Source organism: Belonocnema kinseyi, chromosome 10 (assembly GCF_010883055.1).
Source record: "Belonocnema kinseyi isolate 2016_QV_RU_SX_M_011 chromosome 10, B_treatae_v1, whole genome shotgun sequence".
Lineage (NCBI taxonomy): Eukaryota > Metazoa > Arthropoda > Insecta > Hymenoptera > Cynipidae > Belonocnema > Belonocnema kinseyi.
In genome coordinates, this window is record NC_046666.1 from 60,830,005 (window position 1) to 60,849,669 (window position 19,665).

At 29.5% G+C, this 19,665-nt stretch overlaps 2 protein-coding genes across 8 annotated transcripts in view; one reads left to right on the top strand and one right to left on the bottom strand.

The window, feature by feature from the left end:
- The window catches only part of LOC117181525 (spermidine synthase), a 25,220-nt gene extending 18,691 nt beyond the window's left edge, over positions 1 to 6,529 (top strand). For 4 of the 5 annotated variants that reach the window (XM_033374299.1, XM_033374301.1, XM_033374302.1 and 1 more), the window contains exons 3-6: positions 3,150 to 3,270; positions 5,229 to 5,475; positions 5,849 to 6,078; positions 6,259 to 6,529. In XM_033374299.1, coding sequence (XP_033230190.1) covers positions 3,150 to 3,270; positions 5,229 to 5,475; positions 5,849 to 6,078; positions 6,259 to 6,438 — 778 coding nt within the window. In that variant the 3' untranslated portion in view covers positions 6,439 to 6,529. Of the gene's footprint in view, positions 1 to 764; positions 801 to 2,375; positions 2,450 to 3,149; positions 3,271 to 5,228; positions 5,476 to 5,848; positions 6,079 to 6,258 lie in introns of those variants that run through there. The other variant, XM_033374303.1, reaches the window with a different exon arrangement.
- A 5,141-nt stretch (positions 6,530 to 11,670) lies between these two features.
- The window catches only part of LOC117181731 (talin-1), a 126,763-nt gene continuing 118,768 nt past the window's right edge, over positions 11,671 to 19,665 (bottom strand). For 2 of the 3 annotated variants that reach the window (XM_033374687.1, XM_033374688.1), the window contains 2 exons: positions 17,519 to 18,174; positions 11,671 to 14,755 (listed from right to left, as the gene is read on the bottom strand). In XM_033374687.1, coding sequence (XP_033230578.1) covers positions 13,516 to 14,755; positions 17,519 to 18,174 — 1,896 coding nt within the window. In that variant the 3' untranslated portion in view covers positions 11,671 to 13,515. The remainder of the gene's footprint in view (positions 14,756 to 17,518; positions 18,175 to 19,665) is intronic. The other variant, XM_033374686.1, reaches the window with a different exon arrangement.

A 19,665-nucleotide genomic window follows, 5' to 3' on the forward strand; every position in this document is an offset into this window, starting at 1 on the left:
AGGGAGCTCTTCTTAATATTTTGACACCAAAATCATGTCGATACACCTTACCGACTGCGAGTAAAGCCACCCACGCTTTAACTTGACAGACTGTAATAACTTGTTTTAGAGAAAATTTGAACTAATAAGTAGTCATTTCAATACAAAAATTGAATTCAAACTTAACAATTACTAAATTAATGAAAGACAGCCGATAGTTAATCGAGATTTAAAAAAAAAATAAATGAGTTGCCCCCTTTCATGTTTGTAATCAATATATTAGCGGGCGGCCATAAAAATGCATTTAGGTGTCCCAAAGATTTTTAATAAATAAATATATTATGGATAGCATCGTAAACAAACGAATTAAAAATGTTGTAAAAAAGTTGATGACAAGAATATTCCTTTCCCTTTTACTGTTTCAATATGAATAATTTACGATTCATTTTGAAAATATTTTCTTTAATAGAATCCAAAACATGCATTAGGGAATTTCATAAGAATAATATGGGTGAAAAGAAATTAAGTACACTGTTTACTGGTAATACTTATAGGATTACAAGTCTAAATCGTGGATATTATTGGATATTCTTTTCACTCTTTCCATTGCAATCTAACATATATTTATTTGTTCAAACAATATAATCTTTTTGGGGCGTCTTGGCATGGCTTAGGGGGCGCCAACCAAGGGGGCGCCGCCGGGGTTTCCCGTCTGCGCCCCCATGCCAGTCCGCCACTGTCCATGTAGGGGTTATGAAGTAAAGGCTCATTTGGGGTAATAAATGTCACCTGAAATTTGACTTCGGATTCTTGTCGTGCTAGTATGTAGTACAAAATTTTATAATTGCGACCAAGGCTATACGGAAGAATTGTGTGTGAGTAAAAAATCGTCAGAAATAGCACAAACATTTTTTTTTTGTTAATTGCAACTAACCTACATGTCTGTCAGAAATAAATGTAGTTGAAAGATGTAGATCTTACAAATATCTACAAAATGAAGTGCCTTATATTAATATATGTATATTTTTTACTTGCAAACAATAAAAACCGCCCTGAAGTGCCTTTTTTAAATATGCAATTATTATTGAAATAATAAATGAACAAGTTTCAAACTTTCAGAAAATATTTCCATTACTACCTGTAAAAAGTTTGCGAAACTTTAGCCAGGAATAATAATTAGTTTTCATAAAAACTCATATGTTATTAAAAAATTGATTATTTCTCAACGGTATTTCTACAGATTGGTTCAATATGGTCTTAACAAAAAGTTGGTTATTATCCTCTACTGGATTTATGCTATCAAGTAAAATTAGCGGCAAAATGATTTTTCATTATTAAGTTATATAAAAATGGCTACAAAAAGAGGGTTTTTTTTTTCGTCATAAACAAATAAAATACTTTTTCAATTTTTACTCAATCGAATCGGGATCAAATTTATTCGATATGTGATATTTTTCTTCAAATTTAAAAATAAAATTGTGGGTTAAGAAGTGGGTGGATAATATTTTTGTTTTCAAAAATTAGTGCCTCTGCAATTTTCAAAGTGAAATATTTCCGGTTTGAATAGGGTTACCTACATTTATTTTTATTTTTCGAAATTGTAGCGTAGAGTTTAGCCAAAATAAATATTGGGACCCGTTCTAGCACTTAAGGGTTAAATTCCCAAGGCAATGAGTTATTATTTTGTTGTTGATTATGATGGAAATATTTTATGTGTAAATATTTAAAAGAATAAGGTATATATTATAACCAGCAAGGAAAGCTAGTCAAAAAAAATCTCGGTACCTAAGTTTGTTTCTGAGATATGAAAACTGTTTGCAATTTGAAAACATGAATTCAATTCCGGCGGGAGCGCTTGGTATGCCACAGCGGTTTCCTGTGTCAACCCTTTCCTGTGAACCTTTTCATGAATCAGAAGAGATTGTAAACAATAAATTTAGAATGCATATTTTCGTGAATTTTATAACAATTAGCAAAATTCTTTTTCTATATTTAGTACAAAATGAAGCTTAATGAAATGAAAATGTACGTAGTTATTTCATTTGTTATAAGAAGAAGACGACCTAACATCTTTTGTAAGCTATTTTTCTGCAATTTAATAATTAAAAATCCTTTTTTCGCTATGTGTGCTTGATAGCGCAACCCCTGTAGAAGACAAAATCCTACTTTTTGTTCAGATCCTATCGGCTAAATTAGTGAAAATTCCGTTGAAAATAGTCCTTTTTTAATAACAAATGAGTTTTTATGAAAAATAATTATTATTTCGGACTGACGTTTTGCACACTTTTTAAGGGCGGTGAGGGACATATTTTCTGAATGTTTGAAAAATTTTCATTATTTATTGCAATAATAATTGCATGTTTAAAAAATAATTCTAATCTGAAGTCAAATTTCAGGTAGCATTTATTTGCCAAAATTGCATAGGGCGCCTGGACTAACAGAGAATGGGTTATGAAAAAAGTTATTATAGGTTAAAACTTTATTATTTTTCTTTCTTATTGTAATAAGACTTTCTGAATATTTATAACAAATATTTGCCCTTAACCGATAATTACCTACTGCGTTCAGGTTGGCTATTTTAATAGAAGAAAAAAAATTCCCGGTTTTTCCCCGATTCGCCCAACATTTTCAACAGTCATTGGAATTTAAAACGACACTGTAACATTGCTGATACAAGAAAATTTCCGCATTACGAAATTCCCGATTCTTAACAATTTAAAAATTGTTTAGATTATCGGCCGCTTGGAATATCGGAATTATTATATTTCGAATATTTCCTTTTTCGGAAATTTTCCAGTGACGAGTGTTTTACTTTTCGGGTTATACCAGTCTTCCTTGAAAAGTTAAAATCCACCTCTTTGGACTGGTTAGATTAACCAGAATTTTGGTTAAATTAACCATACAATCTAGTTAATGTAACCAGATTCCTGGTTACTCTAACCAGAAAAAATAGTACGGCCATATTTAAGTAGAATTCTGGTTGATTTAACCAGTCGTTTTTTTGAGTGTAGATTCTTGAATATGTATGTGTATACTGGTGTATGATATCTAAGCATTACATTTATTTTGTTAAAAAAGTAGGACTCCTTGTTTTTTGAAAGTCAAAAATTGATATTTTTTAACCTAGTTACTTAATTTTCAAAAAAATGATTGTGCAATTATTTACTTAGGAAATCACATGGTCGGGCTCTTATTTTGGATGGAATTATCCAGTGTGTCGAGAGTGATGAATTCTCGTATCAAGAGATGATAGCATATTTGCCCCTTTGTAGTCATCCCAGCCCAAAAAAGGTAAGATATTTTAATCCAGCTTGTTTTCAACTATTTTAATATTTCTCAAAATTTTTTAGAAAATTTCAATTTCAATATTAAAATCTTTAATTTTTATTTCTTTAAGAAAATAATCAGAATATATGTATGAAAATTAAAAACCTATTGAAATATTTATGGAATGTATTTTATATGTATACTCTTTAAAACAGTAATAGGAATATTAGTTACAGTTAAATATAATTTGCAAACCTGGGAAGAAGTAGAAAAATGATAGAGAATTTTGGTTCAAGATTTAATTTAAAAATTTGCAATAAACTTATTGGCACATTCTCCAAAATTAGTCAGCTTATTGGAAATGATAATTTAAAGCTTTAGAGCTTCAAATTAGATGTCCAGGAATTAAATAGGAAAGATTGGAAACAAAGAAAAAAATGTATGGTTAAAAATGGCAGGATGAATTAAAATTGATTATTCTTTACGAGACTTCAATGCTACTTTTAAATTTTTATGTTTTTATATTCAATTTTAAATTCCAAATCATTTGGGAGACGGTATGTTTGGGTGAATGAAGGCAATACAATTATTTTAGTCATACAGAAATGTATAAGGAGTCACTACAAATTACGTAAGACATTCGTAAATTACATACATTTACAACCAAATTCAAGTTGAGTTTTCAAGTCAAAAACATAAATAATTCAGGTAACACAATTAATTTTCAAGCAAGAAAAACATGAATTTTCCAAAAATTGTTAAATCTTCAACCAAAGTGATAAATTTATTCCCGCCAAAAAATATTTTAATTTTCAATTTAAAAACCCGTTGGATTACGCCCAAAAATACGAATGATCAACAAATTAACTATATCTGTTAAAGATTCCAAGACAAAAGATGAATTTCCGACAAAACAATTAAGTTTTAAACACAAAAATTTTAATTTTTAACAAAAACAGTTGAATTTCCAACCCAGAAATAGTGAGTAGAGTTTGCAACCAGAGAAATGAGTTTTCTACCAAAAAGATCAAGTTTCAACTAATTGGATGACTTGTCTACCAAAAAAGACAAAGTTGCGACAACATCGTAAAATTTTCAGTAAAAATAAATTGTCACCCAAATTAAATAAATTTGCAACCAAAAGAATGAAATATTCAGCCAAAAAGATGGATTTTCTACGAAAAAAATTAATTTATATCGAAAAAGATCAATTTTCGACAAAAAATGGAATAGTTAAATTTTTAAGAAAAAAATGACACAATTTTCATTTTAAAAAAATGCAACCAAAGAAGAAGTTGAATTTTCAATAAAACAGGTGAATTAATCACCAAGAACATTAATATTCTACCACTGAAGAAGATACATTTTCAACCAAACGCGGAATAGTTACATTTTCAATTAAAAAAATTAACTTTCAATAAGAAAAAAAGAAATTTTAACAAAGTATTTCTTCTTCTTTATTCTTATTACCTATTCTCCTAATAACTAATCTGACTTACTATCTAATTCAAAAAACCTACATTCTAATACTGAATATTTAATTGCATTTTCAACTAAAAATATGAGTTCTGAATGAAAAATTTAATAGTTGATATTTCATCAAAAACAAAATTAATTATAAACCAAAAACAGTCAAATTCAAACAAATAAGACGATTTTTCAACAAAATAGTTGAATCGTCAACCAAGACAGTTTAATTTTTAACCAAGCAGAAGTGATTTGCAACCAACAAAAATGTAATTTCTACCAAAATAAATTAGTTTTCAACCTTCTATTAAAAATGGTTGCATTTTCCATGAAAGTAATAAAATTAACTTTAACTTGAGTTTTTCGAAAATTCCCTGACTTTATAAAGTTCCCTAAACCTGCAGCAATCCTGTAATTAATTCATTAAAAACTGTAAGGCGCGGTTAATAGTTCTGTTTATTTGATGAATTTGGTATGAAACCCAATCATTCAGCATAATTTTTTTATTTGAAAAGGTTTTAATAGTTGGTGGAGGAGATGGTGGAGTCGCACGTGAAGTTGCAAAACATCCAGGAGTCGAAAGCATCATCCAAGTAGAAATTGATGACGTGGTTATTGCAGTATCAAAAAAATATTTGCCTTTCATGGGAAGGGGACTCGAACATCCAAAACTTACTTTAAATGTCGGCGACGGTTTCGAATTTATGAAGCAGCATAAGGGCGAGTTCGATATCATTATTACCGACAGTTGTGATCCTGTTGGTAAGTAAAAAATATATAAAGAGACTAAACACATATAATAAACTGAAGGCTGTTGAATCAATTTGAAACAATATCTTCTTACATACTGCATAAAATCCTTTAAAAAATTATAACTTACAAATTTTGTTTGAATTCTTCACTTCTAAGAAGAAAAATATTTTGAAAAAAGTATCGAAATCTCTATTAAAAAATAGTTATTTGGTATTTAATATTGGTTGTTTAAATTCAAAATTACTTTAAACAACTTTCCTCAATTAATTATATTCAATGTTTAGTGCTCTTTTAATTTCATCGGGGGAAAAAATATATTTGAAAATATACAACAACCCCATTAAAATTGTTGTATAGTTCCAAAATATTTCTTCATTTTCAGGTCCAGCCGAATCACTTTTTCAATCTTCCTATTTTGCTCTTATGAAATCTGCCTTAAAACCTGGTGGGTTAATTTGTAGTCAAGCAGGAACTGCATGGGCTAATTTAAATTTTGTACAACAAACCCTGCAATATTGCAGAACAGTGTTTCCGATTTGTTCCTACGGAATTGCTTCTGTACCAACTTACCCCACAGGACAAATTGGATTTGTTCTCGGTAGTCTTAATCAAGTAAGTAGTCGATTTTACTAAAATAAAACTTTATTTTTGGTTCAGAAAAAAACTAAGTATCATTGGAAAAACATAAAGAAGAAAAAGTTCTAAAAATTCGGAAATATTTTTAATTAAAAAAAAAGACCTTCAATATATTTTATGTTGAATTACATTCAACAAAAAAAAACTTGATTTCAGCAAACAAACTTTAAAAACCCAGAAAGGATATTCACGGATCAAGAATTGGAGTTGATGGAAATGCGATATTACAGTGATGCTGTTCATCGAGCTGCCTTCGAATTACCCAGATTTATCGAAAAATCTTTAAGGCCGGAATCTATCGCAAATCCACCTTCAACAAGTGCTCAGAGTAAATAAAGTGACCATTTTATGTAAAAAATTTTAACTCCTATGAATTCTATACTTTTGTAATATATTTATACACTTGAAATAAAATATTTAAACAATATTTTAAGGTATAATTAATGAAAAAATTTTGTCTTCATTTCCTGGATGTTCTATATTCCCGTTCCCTGCAAAAATCCTCTTTCGAAATTCCTTTACTTCTTCTTTTTGGTCTCTAAACACAACCCACATTCACGTTTTCATAAAAACCTCATTTCTTTAGACTAGAATTTTTTTTTAATACGTGTATACATTAATTTAAGTTGGTTTCTGTAAATGAAATATAGATAAAAAAATTATATACACTGGAACCTGGATTTCCGTAAACTCGATTTGTGCGTTCCTAGAAGCATGATGGCCAGACTCTCAGCGCGCAAATTTCAAAGGTTGCGTCATGCGTCCAAATCCAAGACCACTGCGAGCCTAACCTGATACCATGCACAAACCCAGGTTCCAGTGTAACTGGGATTACAGCATCAAGAACTCAAAAAAGAGAAATAAGGGAATTTTTCACGACAAGGGGGAAGAATCGGTGTAAATTAAACCTTTATTTCGACATTTAGAAAGGAAGAAACAATTTTTTCATGATAAATTGTGTACGTAAATAATAATAAATAAAATAAACGATTTCAATATGTTTTAAATCGTTCTGATAATCAAGACTATTTCCTCTTCTATAAATTCCCTCATTGATAATTAAATCGTGATTCTTATATCTAAATATTTCTGTCCCACATTTTTTATTTCATTCTTAAGATAATTAATACTTTGAATGTAGATTGAATGCAACACTCTTCAATGCTCCCACACTCGCATTGAAAATAGTTCATGTTTGATAGGGTGCAACCAGATATCCCGATTTCTTATCGCTGACCCAATTTTCTGATTTTTTGTGTTATGTCCTACTTTTCGATGCCCGAAAACGAAAATTCATGATTTCTGAGGTCTCAGTGGAATAGTGACTGTTCAGTTCAAATAAAAAACTTCACATATGTGGAATTTTACTAACATTGAAAAAAGCATCGAATTACCTAAAAAATAGGAAATTCTAAAAAGTATTTTAACTAATTAACGTATTAAAATATATTAGTATATAATATTATATAATATAATAATTAACATATTAATATATTGTATTCTTAAAATTGTATTCTTTTGTTTAAAATAAAATCATTTTGTTAAAAACAAAAAAGTCCATTTTTCTAGTAAAAAATTGAACTGTTTTGTACAAAACTCGTATTTTTGGCATGAAAAATCCACATTTTCAAGGAAATTTTTTTTTCTTTATTGACTGAAAAATGTTTCTTTGTTCAAAATCCGCCTTTTTCTGTAAAAAATTGATCTTTCTGGTTTAAGATTCCTCAAAGTAGTTTAAAATTCATTTGCTTGGGTAAAAATTTAACTATTTTTTTAATACAATGTATTTTATTGAAAATTCATCCTTTTTTGGTAGAAAATTTATTCTTCTGGTTGAACATTAATTTCTTTGTTTGAAAATTTAACCTGAAAGAAAAATGTAGAACGGACAGGAAGAAATCAGATCAATTTAGGGAATTTCAAAGTTAGTAATTTGTAGCAAACCTATTAATTATATAATGCGCCAAAAGTTAAATTGTATCAGAGCTGGGGGAAATTAGAAGTTGAAGGGGTTCAGAAGTGGGATAATTTTCCGATCACTCTAAAATTGGCTATAAAATATTTGACACTAGCATTAAATATACACGCACGAACCGCATCCCTGAATTTTTATTTTATAATATTGAAACAAAATAAATAAAAATTTTTACTACAAACATTTTTAATATGAAGCGTTCTATACGTTTCTAAAACGAAATATCTTGACATCCCTTCGAATCCCTTGGATACCCTTCGATTTTTAGTTTATAATTTTAAAAACCTAAAGTATTTATAAGTCCATAATTGCAGTAAATATTAAAAGTACTAATATTTTTACTTTCTCATTCAAGAGAGATGAATATCATCCAATTTTGTTATCCCTATTTTTAACGGATCTTTACGTTTCGGCACTGACTGAGAACGATAATAATAAAATTTTGTCAGTGCCTGTCTGTACATGCGGTTACCTAAACTTTGTGATAACGTCGACTTTTAAAGATTAATCCAATTAGGTCAGTATTTGATACCCTTTTCTAGGTTCCCAAAATGAAGGTCAGGTACGTCAACCAGACATTTTTGATTAAAATTCAAAATTTTAGAGCAGTTTCAAAATTTAAAGTAAACTTTTTAAAAATGTTTTAGATATGTTTGTCAAATTTTCTAGTATGAGAAAATACTTGCAAATTATCCTTTGACATTTTTGATTTTGATGAGAATTACAAAAGTGATATGCTTCTCACCATTTTTAAAATGTTTAAAAAATAGAATATTTTTCTAATAGATTGAGAAATTTTAATCTAAAATTTGTGTTAGATATCAAATAGATTCTGAAACCATCCCAGTGAAATTTTTCCATTAGATAAAAATTCAAAATTTAAGAGCATTTTAAAACTTTTTTTTAGTTTTAGAACTTTTTGTCAACGTTTCTAGTACACGACAAAAATACTTGAAAATTAACCTCAAGAAATTTTTTATTATGACGATAAGTTCAAAAAGGGAGAACATTTTCAAAAATATGTAATTTTTATTTTTGAAAGATCCGTATGTTAAAAGCGTTATTTTTAGTAGATGTTAAATGATCTCAATGAACTTTCTCAATTTGGCAGAAATTACAAATGTTTTAGTTTAATTCATCAGAGTAGATTTGTCTTAGAACTGAAGTTTGAACGAACGAAATCAAAGGCTGTGACTTAATGTCTATTTAGTAAATTGCAAAAGTGTATTTGAAAAATTGTAGTTGAAATGCAAACATTAAACTTACGAAAACAAACACGAAGCGCGAGAGCGTACCCGCGTTTTCAAACTTGGCGCAAAACGCCGCATCACAATGAGAATGTGCCCGCGCAGCATGCATATTTTTGGATCGAAATTGTCTAATATTAAAAAATCAAATTGTATAAAATGCAGTGTCTATTTTGAAATTTTTATATATACGCAATATCTATATTTAAGAAAAAGAGGAAGATGCGTCCTTTAATTAAATTAATTAATTCATTAACATTAATTAAATATTATTTTGAATGCATACATATTTTGTGAACAAATATTTAACATCTGCTCAAAACTGCGCTTAAATTTGAAATCGAAAAATGTCATCAAAATCAGTGGTAAACCTTGAAATTCTTTTTTGAATTTTGATCTAGTCGAACAATAATTATTATAATATTTCTAACATAATGACAATCATTACCTAAATTTAAACTGAAGAATCAGTGTGAAGATTCGACGGACGATTTGAAATTCCCCGTCATTTTCCAGTCAACTAAAAATAAAATATTCCTATTTGCCACAAAACGCAAACATTTATTTTAATTCATGACGTTCGTTCTATTTAACACAACAGAGAAAAAATTACAAAATAAATACATTTTCAAATAGAATTATAAATCTTCAACTGCAACAGTTGAATTTTAAACCAAAAGATGAATTTTCAATTAAAATGATGAATATTTGTTTTCTTTCCAACGCAAAGGATGAATTTTCAGCTAAAATAATAATAATAATTTAATTGGAATAAAACATTTTTAACCAAAAAGAATTTTTAAACAAGGAGATAAAATTTCAAAGAAAACGATAATTTCCTAAAAACAAAAAAATCGATTTTTCAACAAAATACTTGAATTTTTAACAAACTAGTAGAGTTTTCAATTAAAAAAAGACACATTTTCAACCAAATTGTTGAATTTTGAACTAGACAAGAGCAATTCTCAAACAAAAATGTAACAGTTAAATTTTCAGCGGGAGAAATTAATTTTCAACAAAAAGGGTGAATTTTCAACTGGAATAGGTGAATTTTATACCTACCAAAAAGATTAATTTTCCACAAAGAACATAAATTTCCAAACAAATGGTTTAATTTTTATACAAAAAATATAAATTTTTAAACAAATAGTTGAATTTTTATCAAAAAAAAAAAAAAAACATTTCGAAGCAAAAATAGAATAGTTGAATTTCCCGTTAAAAATCTAATTCTTAATAAAAAAAATCGGATTTTCAGCAAAAAAGGTAAAATTTTCTACAGAAATAGTTAAATTTTTGGTTAAAAACATTATTTTCAACAAAGTAGTTACATTTTCAAGAATAGATGAATCTTCAAACAAAAATTAATTTTTAACAAGACTTTAACTTTTAACCGCAAGTAGCTGAATTTTGAAAAAAAATCGCAACGAACAATGCAACAAAATTATAATTCAGAAAAACTGAAAATTACTTGAAGTAATTACTTTTAAATTGTGACGAATTCTGATTTGGAATAAGGAATTTTTAATTCCCTTCTTCTAAATTCGAATTATAATTTTTTTTTAAAATCCCGTTCTATGTTAAAAAAAACTCTGTTCCAAGTGAAATTTTATTTCTTTACCGAAACTTCTTGACCTAAATCAAAAAAATTCTGAAATTACTGAAATTTCCTGTATGTTTCAAATATCATCAATTCGATTATCAAACTTAAGTCAGCGAAAATATCTCACAGTGCAAAAAACTGCAAAAGGTTTTTCTTATAATGGAAAAAATAAAAATTCTTTCTTTCATAGAGTATAGATATATTTAAGATTGTGTCAAATCGATGAGAATTATATTCCTGCGTTTTTAATTAAATTCCCGGTCATTTCTCGTTTTTCCCCTGTCAATAAAATTCCCGGTCATTTTTCAGTTAAGTCGTCACACTAATAATCTTTAACAAGCAGACCATCATATTTTATCAGTTTTTTTTTTTAAATATTAAACAAAAAGAATATTTCAGCTTAAAAATTTGATTTAAATATAATAGTTTATTTTGAAATCCGTCAAATCGAAAAAGTTAAATTAATTATAAAAAATAATTCTGCAAGTTGAAAAAAAAAGCTTTCACTACTCGCGGTAGCAGATTCTAGTTTTGACTAGGATAATTTTGTAGATGTAAAGCGAACAATTGTATTTTCAAATACCGTATATTTAAAGCAAAAAAGGGAAGTTTTTCGAGAATGGAGAAAAAATGGAAATTTAAAAAAACGCGGAAATGCAGGAAAATAGAAGAAAAAAAAAACCCTATTAAGTGAAGAAAACGAAATAGGTGCGAGGATTCGAACCCCCGAATTCTTAATACATATCGACTGTTAGAAATACTTTATTGTTTTAAAAATGTACAATTGTTTCCCACGTTCTCGATGAAACAACCCCATTACCACAACGATGGTAATGAAATTAATCAAGATGGTAATGAAATTAATCAAGACGGTAATAAAGGCAGCAGCACAATAGTCTTTCGTAACAATCCTCAGTTAAAAGGTATACGAAATAAAACGATCAAAAAAGGCCTCACACAGGAGAGGTCAGATTGTCAAAAAACGACATGTTACGATCGTAAATACAATCACATTCACTTGTTACGCGTTAACGACACAATATTTATAATAATAATTATCATTATTATAATAGAATAGTCACATTTGAATATCCTCATGTGAGTATAAGTATATAATTAAATATATATTTAATATAAATCCATTAGTCTCAAATAAACTTTCTTCGACCATGGCACACTCGTTTCCAAGTCTCAGTTATTCTTCATTCTTTTTTTTACAAAATAAGGTCTCGAATATACATTTCCAAGATTAGAAAGAGAGCGCTTTTAGTCGCTTTAATTTCACAGTTTTCACTTTCATTAGTAAAGCATTCGATTTTTGGTAAACATTAAAATAACAATCGATAAAGCCTACTTTCACAAAACGACGATCGTGGAAATTAAAAAAAAAAAATAGTTCTACGCTCTAGTCTTGTCATTTCCATCGAATGCCTAAAAGGATTGCACTTATTAATCTTTACAAAAGCGCAATAAGTTGCAATTAAAATTAAAAAGAGTTAGGTGCAAAAGAAAAACAGGGTTGCTACAGAACTTTTTTTTTTTAATTCAGTCAATTCTATCCATTTTTCAACATATTCTACTGGTAGTTGACTAATTTACCAACAGATGTAAAATGTGAAGGGCCTCTCAATAATGATTGAAATCTAAACAATTCTCACTTACATGATTATAACATTTAAAACAATTCTTGAATTATAATCATAATATTCCCCACAAAAGTAGTAAAATAATTATTATGACTTCATAATAGGTGCGAATAAAAAACTTCTAGTCATTTTTAAAAAATTCCATGACTTGTTCAGGTTTTCAGGACTTGTAGCAACCCTGAAAAAGGGCCTAAAGAGAGGGCAACTACCAAGAAAAGAATATTAGTCCGGAAAGTGAAAGTGTTAGTGGGAAATCCGCGGTTTCTCTCACTCGCGGATCCAGAAAATTAATAAAATTAAATGATATGTTGCTTCTCTTGTTAATACGTGGCCTTAAATTAAATTCTAACTTAAAGGGACCTAACTAAATCCGACAAATCCTGTCTTAAAATGTTTAAAATGAATAGAGTTTGAATAAAAATCCGGATCTGAAAATGTTATTCTCTTAACTAGATACAAGGCTAATTGAAAGCACGTTTCGTTTCTATCTAAGGGCACTTACCTATTAACTATAATAATTATCTAAGGCCGCGCGGCTAAGGCTCGATTTACTCGTATTTATAAAACTCTAAAGTTAATTACACGGTTAAAAAATAAGATTACAATTAAAATGATCTGGCTAAAAAGCGGACGAAAAATCGCAAAGCGACGTCAATCGAGCTTTCACGCGGATGAAATCCAATTTGAAAACATGATTATAAAATTGTAAAAATAATTGCAGTTTTCTTGATTGTGAACAAATTCGATTGACGTCGCCTATTCGTTAATCGCTGTAAACCGTCTCGTTAAATCGGATCACTAACAAAAAATTCAATTTCTTCAACTTTCGTCAAGTCAAGTTTCCCACAGATCTCTCTTCCCCTCCAAATAAATATTCGGCTCCACATTCCTGACTTAGAAGATCGTTTCTATTGTGCGTTACTTTAAAACCTCGCAGGACTAAGCTTACTTTTCATCGAATCGGAAATTCTTCGTGTTAGATTCCTTTTTAGTGGAAGTAGTCGTCGTGATAGTTTTCTTCTCGGTGATTTTCTCGATCATCGATTGCTTCAGCATCTTCTGCTCCAACGTCTGATTATCATCCAAACTATTGATATCCAAATTCTTAAAACTCGAGAGTTCGTTGCCAGAGTTCAAGAATTCCTTGTCCTCCAAGCTTTCAAAATTCAAACTGCTGGTCTGTCCAGGATTCGAGGTGTAAATCTGGGTCGTTATGGTCTCGACCCTTCCACCAGGGGTGATTTTACTCTCGACATTCCGGAAGGTTTGATTCTGTGGAGTCGAGGTCGAAAATCGCAGAGGATCGGGAAATTTGTCAGATTTGAAGGTACTCATTGGACTGGGACCAGAAAATCGGTCAGTGGAACTCGCAAAATAATTCTGAGGAGCTTGATCCGATGAGAATGTTGTTTCTTCAAAGGATTTCTGCTCACTCGAGTATTTCTCTTCCTCGGTGAATTTCTCAAATTGATCCTCCTTGTTGTACTTGTGGACGTTGTTTGGATCCGGAGTATATTTTATAAATTCCTGGCCTTGAGTGTAAGCTGTGTAGTGAGTTGGTGATTTGGGATAGGGATTTTGATTCGAGGGTTGGGGGCTTTGATTGGGAGGATATGGACTCTGATTTGGTGGGAATAAACTCTGATTAGATGGATAGGGACTTTGACTTGGAGGAAGAGGACTTTGAATGAAGGAGCTTTGGTTTAGAGGACTTTGAGTTGGATAAGGACTCTGAGATGGATATGGACTTTGATAAGGACTTTGAGTTGGATAAGGACTCTGAGTTGGGGTATAAGCTCGATCTCCACCGTAGGGTTCCTGGTTGATTTTCCTTTCGATTGAGCTATACTGACACGGTGAAGTTTCAGGAGTGTATTTCCTCTCCGTTGTACTGTATGCAGAATCGGTTGTATTTTTTTTGTCGGTGAAGCCATAGGAACTGTCGAGGTATTTTTTGTCGACGGAACCGTACTGGTTTTCTGAATTACGGAACTGGCTGTCCTTCATTTTCTTCTCAAGAGTACTTTGTGTTGAGTGAACTTTTTCGGGAGACACGAGATTTTGACGATCGTTGACTATGTGATTGATGTTTTGTGTGCTCGATTGTATTTGATCCAAAGTGTTGTTTAACGAATTTAGGGTTGATTGATTGATTGATGGATCGAAGGGTTTCGTATCGTACCTGCTGATAAAAAAATGGGAGCGTTACAAATTAAAAGAGAGATTTTAGAAATATTTCTGATAAATGGTGTATAAAATGATAGAGAATTATTTTTAAAAAGTACTAACAATTCTTTTTTTATTTTCCACTTTAAAAAAATGGTTCTGCCAGTAGGTATTACGTGTGAGGTAGGAGGATTCAAACCCTCGAGAGTAATATTCTCTGGAAATACTAAACTGTAGCCTGCACAGCTACGCTGTCGCCCTCAGAATATAAATTTGAAATTGATCTAGATGTTCATTCAAAATTAAATAATTTAAAATTAAAACTATTACAATTTTTTTAAATAACCAAATTAAATCACTTTTAAAATGGTGAATCTCGCAAATGCGAAAGTTATAATTCAAAGGAATTCGATGAAAAGAGTAAAGGTTCCAGGTGAATTCTAAAGAATTCATGATTTGTCATAAGAACTCAAAGTGAATTCAAAAGAATCTAAGTTAAATACAAAGAATTCAGTGTAAATTCAAAAGGATTCAAATAAATTTCAACAAATTCGCAATATTCCACTTATTTCAATAAAATTGGAATAAATTTGTAAGCATTTAAGGGAAATCAAGAGAATTTGATGAAATTCATAAGAATTTAAGTGAATTAAACATAATTTTTTTAATAAAAAAAAATCCATTGGATGAAGTAAAATGAGATTTAAAATGAATCAGAGCGAATTGAAAAATATTTAACAGAACTGATAAAATGTCTAAAAATAAAAAATCAACCGAATTCAGTAGAATTCAGAAGGTTTCAGAATAAATGGAAAAAAGCAAATTTTTAAATCCGAAATGCATTGAAGTGAATTTATAATAATTTAAGAGCATTCAAGAGAATTGAATGATATTGATAAGAATTCAAGATGATTTAAAAAGAATTCACGGAATTTCGAAACAATTCAAGAAAATTGAGAAATACGTATTGACCTGAATTAAATTATAATGATTAGCAAATTGGGTTCTCTGTTTTAATTTACTCACAGGAAAGTGAGTGAAGTGATTTTTTCATTTTAAAAAGTGACTTAAAAGTGATTTGAGAAAAAAGGCAGCCCTGAAAATTGCAAATATCAAAATTAGAAGACTTTCTAAATTAAAACAGGGTGTTCAGCGATTATTAGGAACGAAATTCAAGGTCTATTCCAGGTTTTCCTGGTCAAGAAGTCAAGTTTTCAGGTCTCCTTGTTTCACATAAAATATTGAAATAACCGTTCATTATAGATGTAAAAAATAAGAAATTTCCTTTTTTTATTGACCAACACAAGTAAACAAATTATTAGTTTTTTGTGAACATAAATCTTCTGTGAAATTTTTCTGAATTCATTGAAATCTTTCGAATTACTTGAAATTTTTGTGAAATCTTGAAATTTCCTTCAAAACTTTTTATATGTTTGTAAAATATTTAAACTCCTCTAAATCTTAAAATCATTTGAATCTTTGTAAAGTTTTTTTAAATCTTTCGAATTTTTTATGAAATTTTTGAAATATTTGTGAAAGCATTCTTTAATCTTTGTTTGTGAAATCTTTTGAAATATTCTCAAACATGTGGAATCCTTTTAAAATGATATAACGTCCTTGAAATTATTTAAAATCTTTGAACTCGGGTATACTGTACTCTTTTTGAAATCTTTGGAATTCTTGTATTCTTTTGAAACATTAAAGAAACTTTTATGAAATTTTGTAAATAATTGTGAAATCTTTATCAAATCTTTTGTATTTATTTAAAATCATTACAATATTTCTAAGACGGGTAAAATCTTTTGAAATCTTAGAAATCTGATTTACTATAATCTTTGTCAAATCTTTTGAAAGTTTTAAAAAACCTTGGAAATGTTCGAAATCATTGAAATATGATGTACACGTCTTTTTAAAATCTTTGAAATCTTTTAAATCGTTTGAAAGTTTTAAAAGCCTAGTGAAATTGTTGAGAAATACTTAAAATCTGCTGTACAGGCCTTTTTTAAATCATTAAAATGGCTGAAATCTTTATAAAATATTTAAAATCCTTTAAAACATTTCTAAATATTTTAAATATTTTGAAAACTTTAAGAATCTTCAGTAATTCTTTGTAATCTGGTTTATACTCAAAAATCGGGTGGTACACCCTTTGAAAAATCCGTTATATGGTCATTGCAATCTATAAAATAATTGGAAAAGTCTACAAAAGATGTCTAGAAATCCCTTTATTTATTCTGCAATGTGTAAAAAATAAATTATATCTTGATAAATACAAAACATTTCAGTAGCAAGATTTCTTCTAAACGAGATATTTCTTTCATAATAGACTAAAAGATTTAAATTGTTTTTTACATTTCAATAAAATAACTGTTTTAAAAGAAAAGAAAAAATTTAATTTAAGGTCCTCGAGACAAATTCAAGGAGATTTCCTAGTTTTTAAGATCCAAAACAAAATTAAAGGAGAATTCCACAATTTTAAGGATTTTAAGGTCGCTGGAGACCCAGTAAAATATGAAAAATGTTACAATTTTTAGGATTCCTAAAGGACTCTTTAAAAAATAATACCTTGTAGTTTTATATTTTCAGCTAAAATAATAGGAAAACATGTTATGTTATATAACTTTCAAGCAAAATTAAAATTAAAATACTGTATTTTTTTCGTTTTTAAGTCCGATGAATAGTTTTTAAATCCAAATAAATATGAATACAATATTAAAAGGCTATTTAGAAAGTAGCATTTAAAAAAATTGAAAAATAGAAACTAAAAATGGATTATCCATACCTCGTATTATAACTGTCATATCCACTCTGATCAGCATCCGTATCAGTATCCGACATATCAGTACGATTTTTGTACTTGGCTTGCCTGATAGCCGTGAGTTTTCCCCTAGCTTCTTCAAGTTCTCTTTCAATTCTCAGCACCTCCGACCTCGCATTAATCTCCTGGGCAATTCCTCCAACCATTCTCCGATTTAAAACCAAGGATCTTTCCTCCTCCTGCTGAATGGCCTGCTGAGCTGCACGAACAAGATTGTCAGTCGCTCTTTTCACAGCATTTCCAGCAGCCTGAAGTCGCTTTGTACTCTCGCTATCCGGGTCAGCCTTGACTTTGCAGGCAACAAGCAGATGAGCAGTGCTGCTGGCAACTTGTTTGGCACTCGAAATAAGCTTCTCTTCGCTGCTCACACCCTGAACAAGAGCATTTGCAGATTCAACGAGACTGTGAGTAGCGGCTGCGACTAGCCGGGCAGCCGAAATCAAACCCTCGGACCATTGGCCATCATCTGAAGAAGTCAGGGGAGTTCTTGCTACTTTTCCGGTAGCTATCAATTCCCTCTGGGCTGCACTTGCGGCTTTAATCAAGGCCGAAGTTGCCGCTGCGATCGACTTAGCGGCTTCCAGAATCATCTCGTCGAAATTCATGTCTTCATTTGTCTCCTGGAAAAGAGAAAATGAAACGAGATTCAGTGAAAGTTGAATAGGTTTCAGATTACAACTGAAATCTTACCGCTTTCGGATCGATGAGGGACTAGCCACCGTAATAATATGTTTGATTCCTGGTCGATTATTATAAAAACAACCAAGAATATCAAACATATCTCACGGTAGCTAGAATATTTCTCCTGCTGCACGTTTTCCTCCTGGTCACGTTTTGGCAAAAGTATTTTCAAATATGTATCTTTTTTTTTGTAAAAAATATTTATTGTTTGCTAGAATAAATAATTTTAGAAGTACCTGAGTTTAAAAATATTTCTTTCATATGTTTTAAACCCATTTTTTCAGAATCTGCATTAGTGATCCAATTTTCATAAAAATGAGTATTCTAAGGTTTTCGGGGTCCCTAAATCCGAAATTTGATTATAAGATTTCCAAATTCAAGTTGACTAATCTAATATGGCGAACTTTAAATTTGTAGATGGTCTCAATTTTATGAAAATGTGCATCCTGAGGTTTTTGGACTAGTTCAACTCAAATAAGTAATAGAACTTCCAAATTCAAAAAGGCTGATTCGATGCGAGAATTAGAAATCTAAAAATACGTATTTTAAAATTTTAATATGCAAAATTCAATTTGAAAGATGTACAATTAACAATTCTTAAATTTTCTCACGAGTCAAGAGTTTTAAATTCTGAATCATACAAACTGAAAAAATTTCAAATGTGAATCACCAAATTCCAAAAATTTTATTTTTCACACTTCAAACTCGCATAATTTTTAATTGTAAATTTTTATTATATAAACGATTTATTTTTTAAGATTTTTACAATCGTGTTCTATAATTATGAAAAGTAAAAATGGAAAATTCTTGAATTTCGATAATTGAGAATTGAAAAGTATATAAATTTCACGATTTATATTTGAAAGGTATGGAATTATGAACGTTTTTTGTTTAATAATTAAATTTCAAAGATTAATAATATTCCAAATTCTTCAATACTGAAGTTTCATTAATTCGGAATGTTTATAGTTTAAAACGATGTAAAAGAATAGCTCAATTTTGAAGATTTCCAATTAAAATATATTCAATTATGAAGATTTCAAATTGAAAATTATTCAATTTTAAAAGTGCATAAAAAAACATTTTTCAATTATGTCAATTTCGAATCTAAATCATAAAAATTACAGAATTTTAAATTGTAAAACATGCATAATTTTTAATTATATACTTTCAAAATTAAGAACTCTTCAAGTCCGCAATTTTAAAGATTTACTATTCAATATTTTACAATTTTAAAGTTCCACAATTGAAAGTTTGTAAAATATGTAAAACTGTAAATTATTCAATTTTCAAGATTTATATAATATATATATATAATTAAAAATTTGTCATAAGGACAACCGCAGGGTTTCGCCGGGAGCGGGTGCTAATCTGGAAAATTGCACCCGCTTCCAGCGAAATCGCGGTAAAATTTCAGCCACAACCACGTC